Source organism: Oryzias melastigma, linkage group LG15 (genome assembly GCF_002922805.2).
Source record: "Oryzias melastigma strain HK-1 linkage group LG15, ASM292280v2, whole genome shotgun sequence".
Taxonomy (NCBI): Eukaryota; Metazoa; Chordata; class Actinopteri; order Beloniformes; family Adrianichthyidae; genus Oryzias; species Oryzias melastigma.
This window is the reverse complement of record NC_050526.1, coordinates 28,311,319-28,331,051: the sequence shown is the minus strand read 5'-3', so window position 1 is coordinate 28,331,051 and position 19,733 is coordinate 28,311,319. Positions and strand designations below refer to the sequence as shown.

Genomic DNA, 19,733 nt, shown 5'->3' with positions numbered 1-19,733 from the left:
AAAGGGCGTTGCACCTTTAACTCAACCCCTCAGACCAAATATTGATGTGCTGAAGATGCACATGTGGATGGTGTCATGAGTCCATCCAGAGGAAAACATTAAATCTGATGGCAACATTAAATCCAACCACGCTGAATCCAAAAGTGAAAAATCCAACAGGACACATCAGCTGGGACACCCCAACAGCATGACTGGCAGTAAAAAAATCACTGAAAAAAATACCTTTTTCTTTGACCATGACCATTGGAATCCCAGAAAAGCTGCACCAGAAACCACTCCAGCCGCTCGGCCCCTCTCAGACAGACTGTCAGGGCGGGAGAAAGTCAAGACACCGAAGCGGGAGAGACGCTGCAGGCGCCGCTCAGCTCTGCTCCCGAAAACACAGCTCCAGCATGGGGTTTGCCTCCCGTCTGTCTGCCTGCCTCCCATCCTCTCCTCCTCCTCCTCCTCCTCCTCCTGCTGCTGCCTCTCTTCCCTCCCCTTTCCCTCCCTCTGTTGTCAGCCGCCTCCTCAATGCAGCATCCAGGTGGCTGCTGCTGTTTGTGTGACAAAGCAGAGCTGCTCCGAGAAAAACACTTCCAAACATTTCATTTGTGCAACATGGTCATGAATGTTGCTATTTTTGAACATTTATTCTGAAAATTGCATATGGTTTCATTCAGGGAATAAAAATCTCACTTTACTCCATTCTAATGTCAAACAATTTTATGGTTTTGAAATTAATCTGATTATTTTTTTTTCACATCACTTTCCTGTTTTATTTTGAAAATTCAATTTATAATCTGGCATTTGTTCCTCTAAACTCATTGGTTTTCAGCTTTCTAATCATTATTAAGATAATCCTTTTTATCTTTTCATTTATCAAACACATTTGTGCTAAAACTGGATTATATTCATGTCAAGCCCTGTTTCTTTAAATGTATTTATTTTTGTTGTTGTTACTTTACATCTTAGTCAATAAACAAAAGTTGTTTCGCTTTTAACGTTTACTGAGTTTAAATTTCCATTAGACATACCACAAACACCTTTAAGAAAGAAATTATTTGTCTTAAAATTTACTTTTAAGAGAAAAACTCCCAAAAAGAAAAAAAAACAAGAAATATTTGGTTTATTGACATTTTGTACCATTAAAGAAAAAAAATTGCCATCCTGTTCTTCTCTAGATGGAAAAAATCCCTTATTATGATCAAGCTTCTTTAGAAAAGGAGAAATGTTATCACCTTCAGACTTTTAGATTATTTTTAAGATATTCCTGTTTTCTGTTAATGTCAAAATAGCTCATAGATCCAGCTCAAAGGTTATTTTTTAAAGATTTCAGGACACCTTTGGTCTTATTCCTTCTTATACAAGCATCCGAATACACAAGAAATTTAGTTTTTTAATAAAAATTCTTCTCCAATACTAAAGATTTAAATAAAAGTGGGTATATGTCTTAGATCACGGGGGGTCAGAGGAGGCGGCAGATCAGACTTACAGGGATCTCTACCTGAAGCTTTGTATTAATATCCTTGTGGATCCCTTCAAATCCAATTACACAGAGAACATGGCAGAGTGTTAATGACAGAGCCCGGTTTACTCACCAGCTCTTATATGTGCCGTCACCCTAATAACCCTGTGAAAATGTACATTTGTTCGCACCTCTGCAGATGAACCAACACTTATGTCACTAAAAGGTTGCAAAATAAACATGATTCCCATCTGTTTGGAGGACGAGGGAAAGGTGTGAACGTTATGATGGAGCTGAGGCCCAGCGGGTCTTCGAACGCTCTGATTCTAACTCTTGCGGAAATTCAGGAATATCGGAGGGAGAAATTTGAGGATCAAACAGAAAGGGATTCATCAGGAGATGGAGAGGCAGCAGCATCTCTATAACTGCTGATGTAAGCATCTCATTCTGCATGCAGAAAGCATGGATCCACTGAAGGCTGATTCCCCAAAGCAGAGCTTCAGCTTTCACAGGGTGTTTTCAATCCGTTGCATAATGGAAGAAACCTAGGGGAAGCAAACGGTAAAAGTTTGCAAAAGTCCTTTGCTTTTATGACAAAGACCAGGAAACCTGAATTCCCATGATGCTTTGGGTTTAAATGCACAAAGACAGAAAAATCCTGTCACTGTCCCAACCATGGGTTATAAACGCCATTTCCCCCTTTATAATCTTCATCTGAGCTGTGGGCCATTAATGCTACAGACTAGCAAAGCCTGTTACGCATGGATGAAAGCTTTCTGCGGTGTTTACCTATGGACGATCACTCCTCACTGAAGTCTGATATCGGTGAGCATTTAAGGCCCACTCCGATAACATTTGTCTTTATGTTCTTTTTAACATGTTTTTGCTGCATTTTTCTGATGATGGAGGACATAGATTTAGAAAATAAAGATCAAAATTACATTTCAGAGTATGTATTTATTCAAATCATTGTGAATCAGGGGCAGAAGAAAAAATGCTGTGTGAAAAAGATCATATATGTGATGTAGAAAATACACTGGGTGGGCCACAAGATCCGTGTTCTAAGCTCTCGGCAACTGGAAGGGGAAAGGAGTGGGGTTGCTCCACAAGTCAGAGGTGAATTTCTAACAAACTCCTGCCACTCTGCAGAAACTACGTCCTAGAAAATGACACTGGTTTACTAGATTTTGGCTAAAAACATCATAATCATAATTAAAAGACCACTGGGAACGCCTTGAAAATAAATCAAAAGATGATCGGAGTGGGACTTTAAGCAGCTATTTCATTACAGCAAATAAATACAAGTTTTTAAATACATTCCTGTCTCTAGTATATGAACAAAACTGACCTTAAAATGCAGGAAGATACATACTGTATATATGAAAAACAGTGTGAATAAGCTGCACATTAATCCTCTGGATTAAATTGAGGCTGGAAGGATACAGAGCAAAAACACACATTCTCTGTTCACAACTACGATTTTAACCGTTTTAAATAAACAATTTAAGAAAAAAGTCTAAGAGCTCATCCACCTCTGTCTCTGTGCTTCACCAGCTTGCTTGGGTTTTTAAATGGGTCATAAGATGATTTTAACCAAGAACTGAGAGTATTTTTCTCAGAATCTGCTTCTGCTCTGCGACTTCTCGGAAAAAGAAAAAAGATGTAATGTCATTTAAAAACAATCAAATCCCTCTTTCAAATCAAACTATTTTAGCAACTGGAAAAAAAAATATTTTAAACTGCAATTCAAAAAAAGCTTTGATCTTCTGATCTATTCTAAATCAGAAAACCTGTTTCACTTCTGTTTCAGCCAATCAGGAGCTTGATCGATCATCATTTCACAATCAGCTGGAAATTAAACCAGATGACGTCAAACTTCTGACAACAGGTAAAATGAAAATATTCCCCCTTAAAAAATCAGTCAAGTTCAGACTGCTAACCGAGTTTAGCTGCAACCTTTAAACGACATTACCACTCCTAACTTGAAGCTTTTATTTATCCAAACCAAAACGAAAGTTCGAAATAGGATGAGCTGTTCCTTTTTGTGACATTTTTTTTTTCTGTGTAACTTAGTGCCAAGAAATGATGATGTTACTGCTGTGCCTGGCATGCAGTCAGAGAATGAGCAAAATCTGGAAATCTCAATTTGTCCTCATGCCCACTTCTTAATCCTTATCAAAGCCCCTCTGTTGTTAATTCGCTTTAGATTACACAACTTTACAGAGGCTGGTAATGAAATTCCCGACTTGTTTCTGGCAGGTGTTGGTTGAGCAGCAGCGCTCACACATTCACAGTTTCACAGAGGTCTCTGTGGTCCAGCTCTCAAAATGTCATCAGCAAGTCAGCACTTTCAAACTCCAACAAAAAACAAACTGCAAAACAGTTTTTTAGGCAAAGAAAGATGCAACGAAAAAAGAAGCAAAATCAAAACTATGAGTTGATTGCTATGACACATCTACATTGCGGTTAATAGCACTTCAAGCAGAAGAGATGTGATCCGTTTTCTGGTCCTACCTGAGGGAACATCATTCAGCCTCTCACTTAGATAATAGTCATTGGGATTGAGGAACGGGAGAAGCTCCATGTACTGTTTAGGGATGAGGTAAAGGACCTCAGCCACATGCCCGTCCTCGATGATGGACATCCGCTTGACCGAGCTCTTGCGTTTGACTCGGATGCGGTTGGCGCTGTGGCTGCGGCTGATGCTGTGGCTCCGGTTGGCGCTGTGGCTGCGGCTGACGCTGTGGCTGCGGTTGACGGTGTGGCTGCGGTTAACGCTGTGGCTCCGGCTGACGCTGTGGCTGCGGTTGGAGCTGCACAGCTTGCCCAGGCTGTTGAGGTTGGGCAGGGTAGGCATGGTGCCTTGGTGTCCTACACGACTCAGTCAACCAGCGTTGGGATCAGATCTCCTCCAAATCCAGTCCAGCCAGAGTCATCAGGAACTCAGAGGGAACTTCATGGGTAATTTTCCAGCAGATCCTCCTTAAACCAACGAAAACACTAAAGATGCTCCAAACCTGAAGTCTAGGAATCCTCCGCATGACACCTCATGATCTGTTGGTGTCCACGTTAAGGTGGAGATGCCACACAGCAGTTAGTCAAAGACCTCTGCTGCAGGTGGAGCGGAGTGAGACGTGGAGAAAGGAGCTTACACTATGAGTGTCTTCAGCTCAAACAGCCTGGTGCCTTAAGCAGCTTAGGGCTGACGTTGAGCCCGATTATCTTCTGGGTGGGGTTAGGTCGGTCTACATCAAGTTTACCCACACTGGGGACCTTACTACCTGGTCCCTGTGTGCCATCATCACTTTCATTGATCAAAACTGTCCCCAACAAAACTAAAAGATCATCCTTTGTTGTTTCCCTGCAGGTTCAGTGGATCACCTTGTAGCGCTGAAGCAACTCAAGGTCTACTGAGATCACACAATGGCTTGGGTGCATGCCAGTCCTTGAAGAGGACAACTAGCAAGGGGAAAACAATGCACAAAGCCTTTGAAATGCCCTCCAACAGAATCATCTCAGTGCAAGAGATTCAGCCTGGAAGTCAAAAAAGAAGGACGCAGGGAAAAAAACTGGAACAGAAATTAGATTTATGTTGATGTAACTCTTCAAATGGCATGTCCCAAGTTTTTAATCTGTTTATCTAATTCTGATGCAAGAAAAGCTGTTTTCAAACTTTTTTCTTCAGTTTCTCTAGAACCAAAACAACCCTCTTGGATTGGGCACATCTGAGATATCTCCAAGTATGAGGTAAGAAGATAAATTATATTAGAGCTTTTGAGGGAGGGGGGACAGTGACGAAGCACAAACGTCCTTTCGGTCTGGAGGTGTAAGCCTCAGATTGCACTTCTGTCTTGGGGGTTTGACTTTTCTGTAATTTGATTTTGACTTGTTTGCAAAAAAAAGCACCTTAATTCACTAAGCCAGAGAGACGGTAAGGGATAAGCGGAGAGTTGTTCACCCACATGTACCTGGAGGCAGCTGAGGACACGGCACTCTGCTGCAGTGAGGCACCAGCCTCCAGCTCTCATCCACGCTGTGGTGGCTTCCCACAACTACCTCCACCCTCACAGATTCACACAAACATGCACAAAACCAACACTGCTGACAAAAACAGCTTCATGTAAAAAAACACGTCCTCCATCCATCCTTAATTAATCCAAATGGAGCCCCCCAACTCCTGATTCTTCTATAGATTTTCCCCCATCTTACCATCTAGTCCGAAGCAGGAGGTAAATTTTTGGGCGTAGTTGCAGAGCCCCTCGTAGCCAGGCTGCTCCCTCCCTGTGCTCCTCTCCCCCATCTCTACACACTCCCACACACCGTCCTGTCCGGCACTGCTTTCACTCCTTCCACTGCTTATCAATTATTCAAGCGTTTGCCGGGACGCTGGCATGCGCGCGCATGCCGGCTCTCTCATTCAGACACATAAACACACAAAGACAGGCAGACAGAGGGGGGAAAGTGCTGAGTCTGCAGCATGCAGCATGCAGCATGAGCAAGCCCTCTCCGGTGGTACCAAAAAAAGGGAGGAGGCACTGGATTCAGTTGCTGCAAAACACTCCTTTTTTTTCATCCACCATTGATCATCCAGATTGCACTGCAGTGTAACAGGTAACAGGAAGTGCTCCTCCTGCTCTGGGAAAAGGGAGGAGAAGTAGAATGAAGGAGGGCGACCCTGAGTGTTTACTGGGCTTGGGTTCAAGTAGGACAGTTTAAAAAAAAAATCACTTTTGGATTCATGGGGAAAAATATCAAAACTTTAAAGGGAGTGTTAACATGAGGTCATCAAAAATGAAAGCTTTTCTAAGAGAAAACCAATGTGATAAACACATGAAGCAAACGGTCTCTTACAGCAAACATATGTTTGCTTATCTGATAACACATCATGTCAAAATTGAGTAAGGGCAATAACAGTATTTTTAGGACTAAAGTGAAGCAAAGTGGCTTGATCCACCAGCCCAAATGATTCCAAACAAACAAATATTAAAAAGTTGGAAAACACATAAGTTAAGAACATTGCATTTAATGGTGGTGCTGATCTGATTTCACAGGATGCTCTGCAGACGGAGACATTTGATCGCTCTTCCGTTGACCTTCAGTTCTCCACTTAAACTGCCGGCTGCAGCTGAGCTCCTTAATGTGCATCAATAACAGATCAGGCGGGGCAGCTCACAGGTATACAACCACCATAATGGGTTCATGATAAATAAATAAATAAATAAAGACCAAACTAAGTCAAAAGAACAAAACCAGGAAGTGCAATGGAATGAAGGGAACGGACAAGCCTGCAAGCTTATATCACTATGTAGACTTTAATGGAGATGCCTCCAGGAAAAAGCTGGACTGAAAGCAGAGAATGCTAAAGGTAAAGAAAGAAAAAGGTTGGCGATGAGAAATGAATTCCGGGGAAGGAAGAGGAGTAAAATTGCTACCATCTTGCAATGTTTCTGTGCTCTCAGTGTAGAGGTTCAAAGGAAAAAAAATGTTTCTGTGAAATATTGTAATACTTTATATGGCAAAACGATTTCAAATGCTGCTGAAATAACTTTAAACTAATTATTAATGAGCAAACATTTATTTTAGCATCTTACTTTTGTGTTCCACTTAAACCCTGAACAACAGTTGGCAGAGCAGCACACCAAAACGACATCATAGTCCTGCAAAAACCATCTCACCTGTTCATGAATGGTGGCAGCTACTGAGAGTATTTTGACCCAGAGTGAGTTTGACGCTCATTTACTGTTTGCTCCAGTCACCGAATGTCAAATACATGGACATTTATTTCCTGTCATCCTTGCCTGTGCATACATGCGTGTGTGTGACATGACAACCCTGTGTGCGTGCGTGAGGTCAAAAACCCTTTGCCCTTACTGGCCTAAACACCTGACAAACATATGTGACATCTTCCCTTGAATACACCGTCCCCCTATTGGGAGTAAGGTGAACTACAATCACATATATGGCTCCTATAGTCACAACAATTTTTAAAAAATCAAAGCTAATAATTTAAAAAAAAAAGCAAGATTACATTTTAAATATCAAATACATTTCCAGAAACATTTAGGAAAACAAGAGTGATTTTCAGAAATCAAAAGAAAATGTAAAAAAAAAAAAAACATGAAATAGATATAATGGGATGTCGCTGACTGAATAAGGTTTGAAGGATGCTTTGCTTGAATTATGATGAAGGGTTGATTGAATAATCACCACACTTGTAAAGTGTGTGAAGCCAGAAGCTTACAGACCTGCTCCAATGTGATTTGAACATGTTCTTGTGGCCACAAGCTCCCTGCTCCATTCTGATTCATCCACTTGTAGAAGAATAGATCCATGTACGTCTTTGTTTTCCCCGTCTGAGCTGGTATCTGGGTCAAAACTGTACAGCTGGATAGCCCCAATATTGCTCGCCATTTTTTTCTGACCCATAAAGTTACGTTGGGGGTGTGAGGGACTGTAAGCTAGCGGTAGAGTGTGCAAGCAAAGGGATGATGGGAAAAGTGGGCAGGCTTACTCTGCACCAACAACTTAGATGTGAATTTCTAATGCACTCCTGCCGCTCTGCAGAAACTATGTTCAAGAAAATGACACTTTTTTAAAAAATGTATTTATCTTTGGCTATAAAACGTCATAATCATAGTTAAAAGACAACTAGGAACGCTTTGAAAACAGATCAAAAGATGGTCAGAGCAGGATTATAAAGAAATATCTCCTGTCAGAAGATATTGCCATGCTAAATAGGTTTTTTGTTGAAAATGTGAAAAATGTCTTCATCCAATCAGTAATATCTCATAATACTTTTTCCCACTTTCTTAATTTGTTTGCAATAGTATTTTAGTTTTTTTAAATTACAAATTGGTTTCAGGAATTTTGTTTCAATCATTAAATTGATTTTTTTTTTTTAAATGATTAGCTTTGTGGTTGTGATCTTTAAAATGTTTTTGAATTGAGTGATTTGCACTTCAGGGCCACTGTATTGTTACACAACTCAATGACACCTATAACTCAGTTTGAACTGAAATAGGTCAGATTGTTGGAGATTGTATCCAGCAATTGTTTGCTAAATTAATAAAGTACATTTAAATAGAGTTGGAAATGCAAAATATATCAAAATAAAAGCACTTGGAATTTGCTTTGGTTATATAAACTTGTATCTGAGGTACAATACGTACGTTCTGATAAATAAAATCTATTTTATACAATTGTGGTCATGTGAAAGATGCATTTAAAGCCACACTCTTAAAATTGTAATATATTGTCTCTGTTCCAGTCTTGAGATATGACTTTTGCCTTTAACCAGCCCCAGTTCAGCTTTCTTTTCCTATTCTAATAAATAGACTCAACACTAAAGAGAACATGTGTTTTCAACAAGTCTCTTAATTTAAAGGTTATTGAGTTACTTCTAATGAGTTGTCTGGATTTTCAGACATTTTTCATAAAGATTTCTTCCTGTTCAGGAAAGAAGCAGAACTCCTGACCACAGAGAGCAGGGGACCGACTCGCTTCTCATGAAGAATGATTGATTGTTTACAAGAGTTTCATCTTCTAATCAGGTCTCAATATGTAGTGAAGAAGCCATGGAGCTCTGAGCTGCATCGATCTCCTCTAACAGATCCATGGATCATTAATGAAGCTGGTTTCAGAGCCTTCCTGCTCACAGAGACTGAGATGAACCGAACAGAAAGCTTCTTATGAGCTTCTGCTTTTCTCTGTATTAGAAATCAAATCCATCTAACAGCAGGCTCACCACAATGACCTTGGGTCGTGTCATCATCCCAGCACTTTTTTCTCTTCCAAACTTTCAGAGACCATCTGATCCCAGCAGGAACAGCTGGAGGCTAGGCCAGTGAGTCCTAAATCAGCACCAGATGGAACATAATCCACCTGCACTGCTTGCAGGTACATGTCATCAAATAAAAAAGGAACAGGGGTACCGGATTATTAGGAATTTTTGCAACTTTTCCCCAACATCCAAATTTTACATAATGTGATGTGCATACATGAAACATTAAAAAAGTGAACATAAATGTTAACATAAATGTTTCAGGAAGTTGATCCTTATGGGTGCAGCAGTGGAGCTGTGGCTCCCGCTTCAGTGTAACCTACTTACTATATCAGTCTTCTTCCTTTTTTTTTTTTTTTCTCAGCCCAGTTTTTCCCGAACACCGACGCAAAGGGCTTTTCTTTAGCTTCTGGAACACAGACCCGACCATGCAGGCGCCGTCCTAAAGTCACTCACCTCCTGCAGACATGCCCGGTAGGTACAGCCGCTCTTTCTCTGCAGCAGCAGCTATGAGGAACCACAGAAGAACCAGGGAAGAACGGGCTGACTGAACATGAAGTTTCTGGCTGTCATTTCACGGCGTCTGGCGTCGCGTGCATGGGGAATGCTGCGCGCGCTGCAGACCGGAGCGGATTGCGCGGCGGAGACAGCAGTTTCCAGCCACAGGGCGTGTCCTGGAACAGACAGCATCCTTTCTTTTCCACCAAGTTTTTGTCCATAAAGGAGAATTGTAGAACAGTTAGTTATTAGCTCCATGTTGGTTCATTTTGCTGCTGCTGATAAAGGTCAGCAGGATAGACAGCCTGCCAAGCAACAGCGCTGTTCTGGTGGATGAGATTTAGGATTAATGTGAAGTTGCTTTTATCTTGTTCGCGTTTTTGATATTTATATTTCAAAAATCTTGTACATAATTTATATTCCCCCCTCTTAAATCCATGAAATCTAAAGCATATGTGGGGAAAATCCCGCATTATTGAGAGATCTGTGTGTATTTGGGTTACAACGATGAGTTAATAGTCATTGTAGAGTTATTATAAGCGCAGGATTAACATTTAATAAATAAAATGCATCCCAAAATGAACGCCGTTCTTTGATTCAGCGGAATGGCTCGCGCCTCATCTGTATGCGCTGGTTGCTCTCACCAATTAGTAGCCTTTGTTTGGCGCACGGGCGACCCCTGGCGGTGCGCCCCGGTAGTGTATTTTGGCGGAGGAAGTGCCACGGTGTCCAAAGACAGAGAGCAACGTCTTGTTTACACTCACCGGCCATGCTAGGCCACTGAAGCCCCTGAAGCAAACGTCGCGTTACGGCTTTATTGCTTACGTTTATTTCTTTCGTCTCAAGGGTCATTATATGAAACCTCCAATCTGGAGCGAGGCGGCAACAACAGGAAGAAGAAGATAGAGGAGTTCTCTAGGTCTTCTCGGGAGAAACTTGTGCAGTCGAAGAACAAGATGTTTTCCAAATTTACCTCTATTCTCCAGCACGCTGTAGAAGCGGTAAGTGATTTGGTTATACGGTCATTCTTTTACATTTTCTACGCTGTTATGTCTGAAAAAGTCGTTTTATGAACAATAACCCGGCATTTTCGGTGCTAGTTAGCAGCTAGCTTGTTAGCCGCAGTTAAGGCTAAGTGCTAGCTGTTGTATATACTTTAGTGTGTGTAATTATTAGGTTCTTTCTATAGTAACAACAGTCATAACACTTTGCTTTATGGTAACTAGTAACTATAACACCAGTAATTAGTTGCAGTGACCACAAGGAGTTATATTTTTGACGTATGGAGTAATAACCTCAAGAAGGTAAGCTAACGCTGCAGCTAGCATCCTGGCTGTTACAGATGACGAGTGGTGTCGAAATTCGTGGACAGACTTGCTGAAATTGCGCAAACTTTTGGTACCTAGAACAAATTCAGCAATAGTGTCAAAATAATAACCAGCTAGCTCGATTTAAACGTATAAAACCTGACTTCGAGCTGCTCTTTTCCCGGAGTTTTTCCTCTACTCTGGTATCATTCACCTATTCCGAACTCAGATGATCCAATTGTTTACAATAATCCCAGGTGTAAATAATCTTCATCTGTGAAACATAAGCTCCTCTCAGGTTCTTCTGTATAGCACGTCTTGACATTTCTAAGATATTTAATCTTCCTCAGTCATCTGTCAATGATGTTATAACAAACTGGAAGAGCTCGAGAATTACAAATAAAACTTTATTTATAAAGCAGACGTAACACAACGTGTTTACATAATCAAAAACAACTCCATCACAAAGTGTTAACCCACACAAATGACAGCAGAATCAGAAAATCTGAGGAGCCTAGTGAGCAGAGGTCTTCCTGCAGACATTCAAACTTCTTTTAGCTTTCAGATATTTAGGAGCAGAGATTCACACAATGACAGCTTCATCAAAGCCATACATCACTGTGTACACAGCAAACTGTTCATGCTGGAAAGTGCATACCCACTAGACTCTAAAGCAGAGAAGACATCCTCTGGATGGATCCATCACAGAAACAGTCTGGGTTTGTCGGTTGCCAGGGCAACAGTAAGATGTGTTCTTAGTGTGAAGTTTGGTGGAAGGGAATTATGTAAAGGAACTTGACTATTACTCACGGGGTGCTGACCTTAACCTGGAACATGAATCAGAGCAAAGATTGCAGGTTGGGCTTTTTTGCTCAACATCAGTTTTGAACTGAATACGCGTGATTCTGGAAGAAAAGTCAAATGTTCTGACAAACTCTCCTGAACCTGTGAGAGGTTCTTGCAGAAAGATGAAGCTGATTAAGCTGGAAAGGATGCATGTAGATCATATTAACTGTATGGATTATGAGAGGGATGTTTTAGTGTTTGCTGTAACACATGCTGCATGTTTGCATAGGGGTACCATTCCCTTGAATGCAAACCTTTGAGCTCTGGATGACGGCCTGATGGTTGGTTTGGACATCTGATGTTGAAGTTGCTGGTTCAGATTCCTGGACCAGGAGTACGCTTCCTGTTGCAGTGTTTTCCCCACCATCATTGACCTTGGGCTGCACGGTGGTGCAGTGGTTAGCGCTCTTGCCTCACAGCGAGAAGGCCCCGGTTCGAATCCCGGCTGGGACCTTTCTGTGTGGAGTTTGCATGTTCTCCCCGTGCATGCGTGGGTTTTCACCGGGGACTCCGGCTTCCTCCCACCGTCCAAAAACATGCCTCATAGGTTCATTGGTGACTCTGAATTGTCCCTAGGTGTGAATGGGTGTGTGATTGAGGCCCTGTGACAGACTGGCGACCTGTCCAGGGTGTACCCCGCCTTCGCCCATCAGTAGCCGGGTTAGGCTCCGGCACCCCAGCGACCCTGAAAGGGACAAAGCGGTCAGGAAAATGGATGTATGGATGGATCATTGACCTTGCTGTTGCATCCTAAATCAAAGCTCTTGAGCTCGGAGTTGAAAGAATAAATATCCATTCACATCTAAATAAATGAAGGTTGGAATTCTGTTTTTTTTTCCAGCTTGCCCCATCGCTGCCACTGCAGGAGGACTTTGTCTATCACTGGAAGGCCATCACACACTATTACATTGAGACTTCAGGTAAGTAATTGTGAAATAGAATTATTCTAGTGATGGTGAACTCGTGTTTCTACTTTCTTTTTCTTTGATTGTCTGACGCACTGGGAAACTTCCTCAGTGCTGTTTTTACTCTATTGTTTTAAAGTTCTGTTGGTTTTGTGGCTTGATTTTATCTTATTTTTGTAACAAACAGACCATAAAGACTTCCATGTTGCTTCATACATTCATGTATGTTTCATTATGTTAAACCAAGTTTGAAATGTTAGGATATTCGTGCATTGGTATTTCTGGGAAAATCCCATCTGTAAAATATTTAAGAAGGAAAATTGAGATTTTAGTTCAGTTTTTGCTAATGAATCTGTTAGTTTTTGTGAAGTTAAAATTTGCTGATGATGATCTTTGCAAGTGAAGCTCTGTGTTTGATTTAAAAGCTGATTTAATGTGAAAAATATATACTGAATAATATCTGGTCTGGTTTTTTCAGTTTCAGTTGGTTTAAGGTGGAAACCTTAAATTTAACACCAATCAAAAACATCATGTTTCATTTGAACATGTTTCACATAAGGAGATCTTAAATTTATGATTTCTGCTCTGCATGTGAGCAGAGAACTTTCAGTTTGGGAGACAAAATCTCTGATCATGTTCAGCAAAACTACAGTTTCTGTTTTGGGGCTTTGGAATAAAAGAAAAAAAAGACTTAAATTTTCTGACTGACTTTTACTCAAGTTAGATTTTACTGTCTGGGTTTTTTTTTGCATTTTTCCTCAACCAAAAGCCCAAAAATAAAAGCATAAAATGTAAATTTTCAGGAATGTACAAAAACAATTAAGTTAAAAGTAGAGATAAATATTTAGTATTTGATCTTTGCAGGATTTTTTAGGAACAAAATTAATTATTTTTAAAGTTAAAGTTCAATCTAGAGCAAAGTGAAAGACATTATTCTGTTTTGTCGTCTGTTTATTTATATAAAAGCAGTCGGCAAAGAAGTGTAAGCTGTGTGTCTGTTTAGGGATATGTGTTTTTCTGTTGTTTTTATAACAACAGTTATTATAGGATTATGAAGTTTACATCAAATTATCTACATCAGTGTATAGTATTTAAACCAGATTTAGTTAAATGTTGTTTTATCTTTGTGGAAATGTGTTTTGTTTAAAAATCATTTCTTTCTTTCTTTTTGTCCATTATCTGACGTTCTCCTGCTAGACGACAAAGCTCCCGTCACAGACACCAATATCCCCTCCCACCTGGAGCAGATGCTGGACATCCTGACCCAGGAGGAAGCAGAGCGGGAGTCGGGGGAGACGGGCCCCTGCATGGAGTACCTCTTGCACCACAAGATCCTGGAGACCCTCTACACTTTGGGCAAGGCAGATGTAAGGCGGTCCGGCTTCAGTAACTGTGATTATTGGTCAGGTGATGCATGTTTGATCTGAACCATTTCTTCATGATTTGTCGTCAGTGTCCTCCAGGAATGAAGCAACAAGTTCTGACCTTCTACACCAAGCTGCTGGCACACATCCGTCAGCCTCTTCTGCCTCACATCAACGTCCACAGACCTGTACAGGTGAGCGTGCAGCGGCCGGGATACCTTTACCTCCAGACCTCCTGTGATCTGAGCAGCTGATAATAACGTTTCTTTTTACAGAAACTTATCCGACTGTGTGGGGAGGTTCTGGCAGCGCCCACAGAGAACGAGGAGATCCAGTTCCTTTGTATCGTCTGTGCCAAGCTGAAGCAGGACCCGTACCTCGTCAACTTCTTTCTCGAGGTGAGTTTTGTGAACTTTAAGACTATGAAGGAGGAGACGTGTTCGTTCTCTGAGTCGCTTTTGAAACGTTTGCAGAACAAGTCAAAGAGGCCGGAGAACTACAGCTTGGCGGGGACGGACGGCGGGAAGGAGAGCGCCTTGGCTCCAGATACGGGCCAGTCTCCAGCAGACGAACATGCCGAGGAACCGCAAACCGCAGCTGCTGGTTCCACGTGCAGCCCAGCCAGCAACACAAATAACTACAACCTGGTCACATCACTGCTCAACCTCACCAAGAGTCCTGTAAGGCCCTCCCACTCGGGCGGTTTGTTTCCTCTCTGCGTGAGTCATGAAAGTTTCTGCTAACCATCTTTTCTGGTGGCAGGACGGCAGGATTGTGGTGAAGGCCTGCGAGGGTTTGATGCTGCTGGTTAGTTTACCAGAACCAGCTGCTGCCAAGTGTTTGACAGAAAACACAGAGCTCTGTAATCTTCTGACCGACAGGCTGGTCTCCTTTTACAAAGCTCTGCCGCAGTCCATGGACCCCTTAGACATCGAGACAGTCGAGTCTGTGAACTGGGGGTAAATGTCGCTTTCTCTTTACTTCTTGTGTTTTATGATGGTGGTGCAGTCTGAACGTGGAGCTCTTTTCTCCCTCCAGTCTGGATGTTTATAACCTGAAGGAAGACGCTGCCATCTTCACGGGGAAAAGAGCTCTCATCTCATTTCTGTCGTGGTTGGATTACTGTGATCAGCTGATCAAGGAGGCTCAGAAGGTTCTTTAGCAGTTCTCTGTGTTTGGATGTGTCTGAAGATATTCTGGGCTACAGCATTTTCTTTCTTCTGTCTCACAGTCAGCAGCCATAGTGATGGCGAAAGCTGTAAAAGAGCGATTCTTTATGGCGGTGATGGAGCCGCAGCTCATGCAGACGTGAGTCCTGTCGCGATGCATCAACCACAACCTGAGAGTGAGTGGCTCTCCTCAGCTCTCCTGTGGGTCTCCACAGGTCTGAGGTGGGCATCCTGACCTCCACCGCCCTGCTGAACAGGATCATACGGCAGGTGACGTCAGACGCGCTGCTGCAGGAGATGGTGTACTTCCTGCTGGGAGAGGCTACGGAACCCGAAACTGCAGCCAAGATGGCGCAGAATCAGCTGCGGCACCGACTCATCGAGCACTGCGACCACCTGTCAGACGAGGTCTATAGATGTTTCCTCTAAATTTGGGTTCACATGTACCACGATTCTTTAGCAGCAGCACGCAAGATCTTTCCAGAGTTCAAATATTTCAACTTCACATTCCGTCAACCAAATTTTGCAGTGACTTGTTGATGATAGGGGCAGGAATCTTTAGGAACGGCACAATTTGATCCGATCATGAAGCCATGACCAATAAATCTGTGCATTTCTTTTTTTTATATACCTTTTTTGCCCATCACTAGACATTAAACCAATATTAATAATTTTTTTCCACATTAGAAAGTAAAGAAGTTCACTTGTTTAACTTTTATGATGAACCTAAACATTGTAATGTGAAAAATGTTTCATTTGATCTAAATTTGTCATAGCATGAACAATAGATGAGTCTTCAATTAAATTTGTTTTCCTGAACACAACAACTTTAAATAGCATCACAATGGGGATTTTTATCAATAGCTCAACAGCATCACAGGACACTCTTTAACTCAAGTCAGACAAATAAATAGTGTCTAGCTAGTTATTTGAATAGTATGGTGCAACTCGATTTGTTCCATAAATACCTAACTCCTTCATGCCACAACATACCAAACCCATAAATCCAGGCCTCTAGTTCATTTAGCATCACATTGAATAGAAAAACATTGTTTCTCTCTCAGCATCATCTTTGTTTTCCATGGTGCTTTGATGTGACAAAAAAGCTTTTTGACAATAGCTCCTCCCACTCACAGCAGGTGAATAAACGCACTTTTGGTCAAATGTCAAGCAGGGAATTTGCTGCATGTTAGATATGAACGAAGCATTTTGAATGAATTCTGACAGCAAAAACTCTTCTCTGATATTTAAAAGCGTTAAGGCGTTTCCAGCCAGCAGGAATTTTGATGAGTACATGACACAGATTTTGCTCATCTTTTCTTCACACAAAACATTGATGAATCACATCTCAATGTTCAAGCGGCTGCTGCTGCCCACCTCCTGTCAGAGAAGCTTTCTTCTCTTCTCGCTGAGCCTCGTTGCTGTCTCCATCTCCACAGATCAGCATCATGACGCTGCGCCTGTTCGAACACCTGATCCAGAAGCCCAACCAGCACATCCTTCACAGTCTGGTGCTGCGCAGCCTGGAGGAGAGGAACTACCTGGAAAACAAACCCCAGGAGGAGCGCGAGCCTCTGGAGAACGGCCAGCCTCATGACGCTGTGTAAGAACCAGCTTAGACCTTTGACGTCCCATCAGGGACGTACATGTGGATTCTTCTCTACAAAATGAAATAAAAGTGATGCATTAATGAGCTGCTTTGGTTTCCTCAGTTCACATTTAGAATTCAGGATTGGATCCTGTTGTGATGGATAACGATAAAGCTGAAATAATCATGAATCTGAGATGCTAAATATAATCAGTTCTCTTATTGGTTAAGGTAAAACAAAATGGAACACATTTTTAATTCTAATAAACAATTAAAACATTCATCAGATTTTAGTCTATTAGTTCTGCTGCTTTTTCTCAGCAACATTTAGGTTTTTCAAACTACTGAAGGAACCGGGTTTGAGTTCTAGTTTAATAAAAACTAACGGGAACTTTCTCCTCAGAGACCTGGAGGAGGATCCGCTCTTCGCCGATGACCTCTCACCAGACAGCCGGCTCGCCTCCGAGTGGATCAGCTCCTCTCCCCCTCTGAGTCCAGAGCACTCTAAGGGTGACGGGAAAACCGAAGTCCACAAGATCGTCAACAGGTCCGCTCGCCTCGCTCTGCTGATCGTGTCGGTCTTGACCCAAAAGCCTCATCCGTGACCTTCTGTCGCTGCAGCTTCCTGTGTTTGGTTCCCGATGAGGCCAAATCCTCGTATCACGTGGAAGGAACCGGATACGACACCTACCTCAGAGACGCACACCGACAGGTGAGCTGCTGCTCACGGCCCGACTTCATCAGCAGAACTTCTGCGCTCACTGTGGGTTCTGTTCAGTTCAGGGACTACTGTGGGATCTGCCAGCGGTGGGACTGGAGAGGACACCCCAAACCCCTAGAGAAATGTAACCTGGACGCCCCATTTTTTGAGGGTCACTTCCTGAAGGTTCTCTTTGACAGAATGGGACGGATTCTGGATCAGGTGAGCTTCATCAATAGGATTAAATCAGCATTTTTGCATCTTGGGTTTACAGAAATGTTGAATAGTTTAACAGGCATCTCGGTCCGAACCGATTGGTCTGATTCTCACTGACTGTTCTCCATTTTCCAGCCCTATGACGTGAACTTGCAGGTGACGGCGGTGCTGTCCAAGCTGTCTTTGTTACCACACCCACACCTGCACGAATACTTGCTGGACCCTTACATAAACCTGGCCCCCGGCTGCAGGTCCCTGTTTTCGGTCATCGTCAGGGTAAGCTTCCTGACTTCCGCTCCGTCACAAACCCTGAACTTCTGTTTATGTCGGCTCCTCCTCAGGAACCGTTTGATCCTGAACGGCAGCATCATTTTTAGGAAGGACGAGAATGATCCTCAGAAAGGTTTTGCTGGTTTCTGTGTCTTTCAGGTTGTTGGAGACCTCATGTTGAGGATTCACCGTATTCCTGACTTCACACCCAAACTGCTGCTGGTGAGGAAGAGGCTGTTGGGCTTGGAGCCAGAGGGCATCACGTACGTCTGTCTTCTCTCCACGTTCGTTTCTCTGCTGGCTGCTGGAATCTAACTTTGTTCGCCTGCAGGGTCGACCATGTGACGCTCCTGGAGGGGGTGATTGTCCTGGAGGAGTTCTGCAAAGAGCTGGCAGCCATCGCTTTTGTCAAGTTCCACGCCGCTACCGCATCTTCGCCCTGACCTCCTCTCTGTGGGGATAACCAGGACGTTGGGCTTTGGTGGGACGGGAGGCACATCGTTTTCTAAGTATTACCACTTCACCGGGGCGGGTTGCTAGACTGTTAAAGCCCCCCGTGATCCACCGTGAAGACCTGGTCTGGTTTTTCAGGAAACCGTCCTGCCCGAGGAGGACTGAGGTCAAAGTAAAGAGGCTCATGGGATTTCTCTTACTGCCCCCCTCCATTCTGTATTTATTTTCTGTCTCTTCACCATCAGTCTGTAAATGTGTGGAATTGCACCTTCAGTTACAGCAAATCTGTGCATTTTTATCAGAGAACGCCATCCGAGCCTGCACTTACCCAGAATGCAGTTCAGTATTTATGATACTGAAACTCATTTTAAATGCCAAGTCCTCTTATTTAATTCTTTGCTTCCATGTTGCCTTGTTTTAACTGTTGTACTACAGTTTCATTTAGTTTGAAATGCGATCAAAGCTCACGTTTATCCCTCGCTGCCCAAAGATGCCACGTGGTGGTATCTGGAGATGGACTTCAGCGTTACATACGTGTTCATGGTGGGAGATGTTCTGCAGCGTTCCTCTACACATGTTCTCAGTAACTTATTTATTTGAAAAGCAGCTTCACGCCACATTTCCTATCAACCCTCACAGCTCCTACTTTACAAAAAAAGTCTTAAAGACAAATGAGTATTCAACGCCGGAGCATCTCCAGACCTGAACCGGTGCAGTATTCTGGTTTCATTGTGGTTCAATGAAAGTGTCCCGCTGGTTCTGTGGACCCGGGTTGCTGTTTGGCTTTGATCTTTAATCATATCATTACTGGGACTTTGAAGATCCAGTTTCAGCTTTGTTTGTTTTTCTTCATTGTTGCTTCTCAGGCTCCGCCCACACCTCCTCACCATCGCTCCTCATTATGCAATAGTCAGTAATGACTCTTCGTTTGCACATCGTCATCATGTTTGTCTTCATAAACCAAAAAGAAATTTGGATCTTTATGGTGAAACATTTCTATTTTGATGGTGATTTTTTTAAATTGTCAGTCATGCACATTTTGTATCAACTGTACAGCTGTGTATATATACATACATATATACTGTGTACTCTCTCAATAGAGAAATACTACCTGGTGTTAAGTGCATGCAGAAAAGATTTTTTTTTTGAGTTTCTAACTTTCACAGCGACAGAAGAAGCTTCAGTGGACC

The 19,733-nt window shown here is 42.5% G+C and overlaps 2 protein-coding genes across 25 annotated transcripts in view; one reads left to right on the top strand and one right to left on the bottom strand.

The window, feature by feature from the left end:
* Positions 1-9,985, bottom strand: part of ablim1a (actin binding LIM protein 1a) — a 37,344-nt gene extending 27,359 nt beyond the window's left edge. For 7 of the 23 annotated variants that reach the window (XR_004949232.1, XR_004949231.1, XM_036215632.1 and 4 more), the window contains exon 1: positions 5,657-5,863. Coding sequence is in view for 21 of the 23 variants with exons in the window: in XM_036215632.1 (XP_036071525.1) it covers positions 5,657-5,747 (91 nt within the window). In the remaining 2 variants the exon portion in view is untranslated. Of the gene's footprint in view, positions 1-222; positions 521-5,656; positions 5,864-9,683 lie in introns of those variants that run through there. The other 16 variants (XM_024297410.2, XM_036215629.1, XM_036215634.1 and 13 more) reach the window with 11 other exon arrangements.
* On the top strand, positions 9,388-19,518 carry fam160b1 (family with sequence similarity 160 member B1). Of its 2 annotated transcripts, XM_024297426.2 has the most exons (18): positions 9,391-9,701; positions 10,572-10,726; positions 12,720-12,798; positions 13,981-14,150; positions 14,237-14,341; positions 14,423-14,545; positions 14,621-14,827; positions 14,910-15,106; positions 15,186-15,300; positions 15,379-15,455; positions 15,532-15,724; positions 16,756-16,919; positions 17,308-17,451; positions 17,526-17,616; positions 17,683-17,826; positions 17,956-18,096; positions 18,250-18,353; positions 18,422-19,518. In XM_024297426.2, the coding sequence occupies exons 1-18, from the start codon at positions 9,695-9,697 to the stop codon at positions 18,531-18,533; spliced, it is 2,328 nt and encodes a 775-aa protein (XP_024153194.1). In that variant the 5' UTR covers positions 9,391-9,694; the 3' UTR covers positions 18,534-19,518. The 2 variants fall into 2 exon arrangements, with proteins under 2 accessions (XP_024153193.1, XP_024153194.1); XM_024297425.2 differs by having other exon boundaries at positions 9,388-9,701; positions 14,423-14,827.
* Positions 19,519-19,733: the final 215 nt, after the last annotated feature.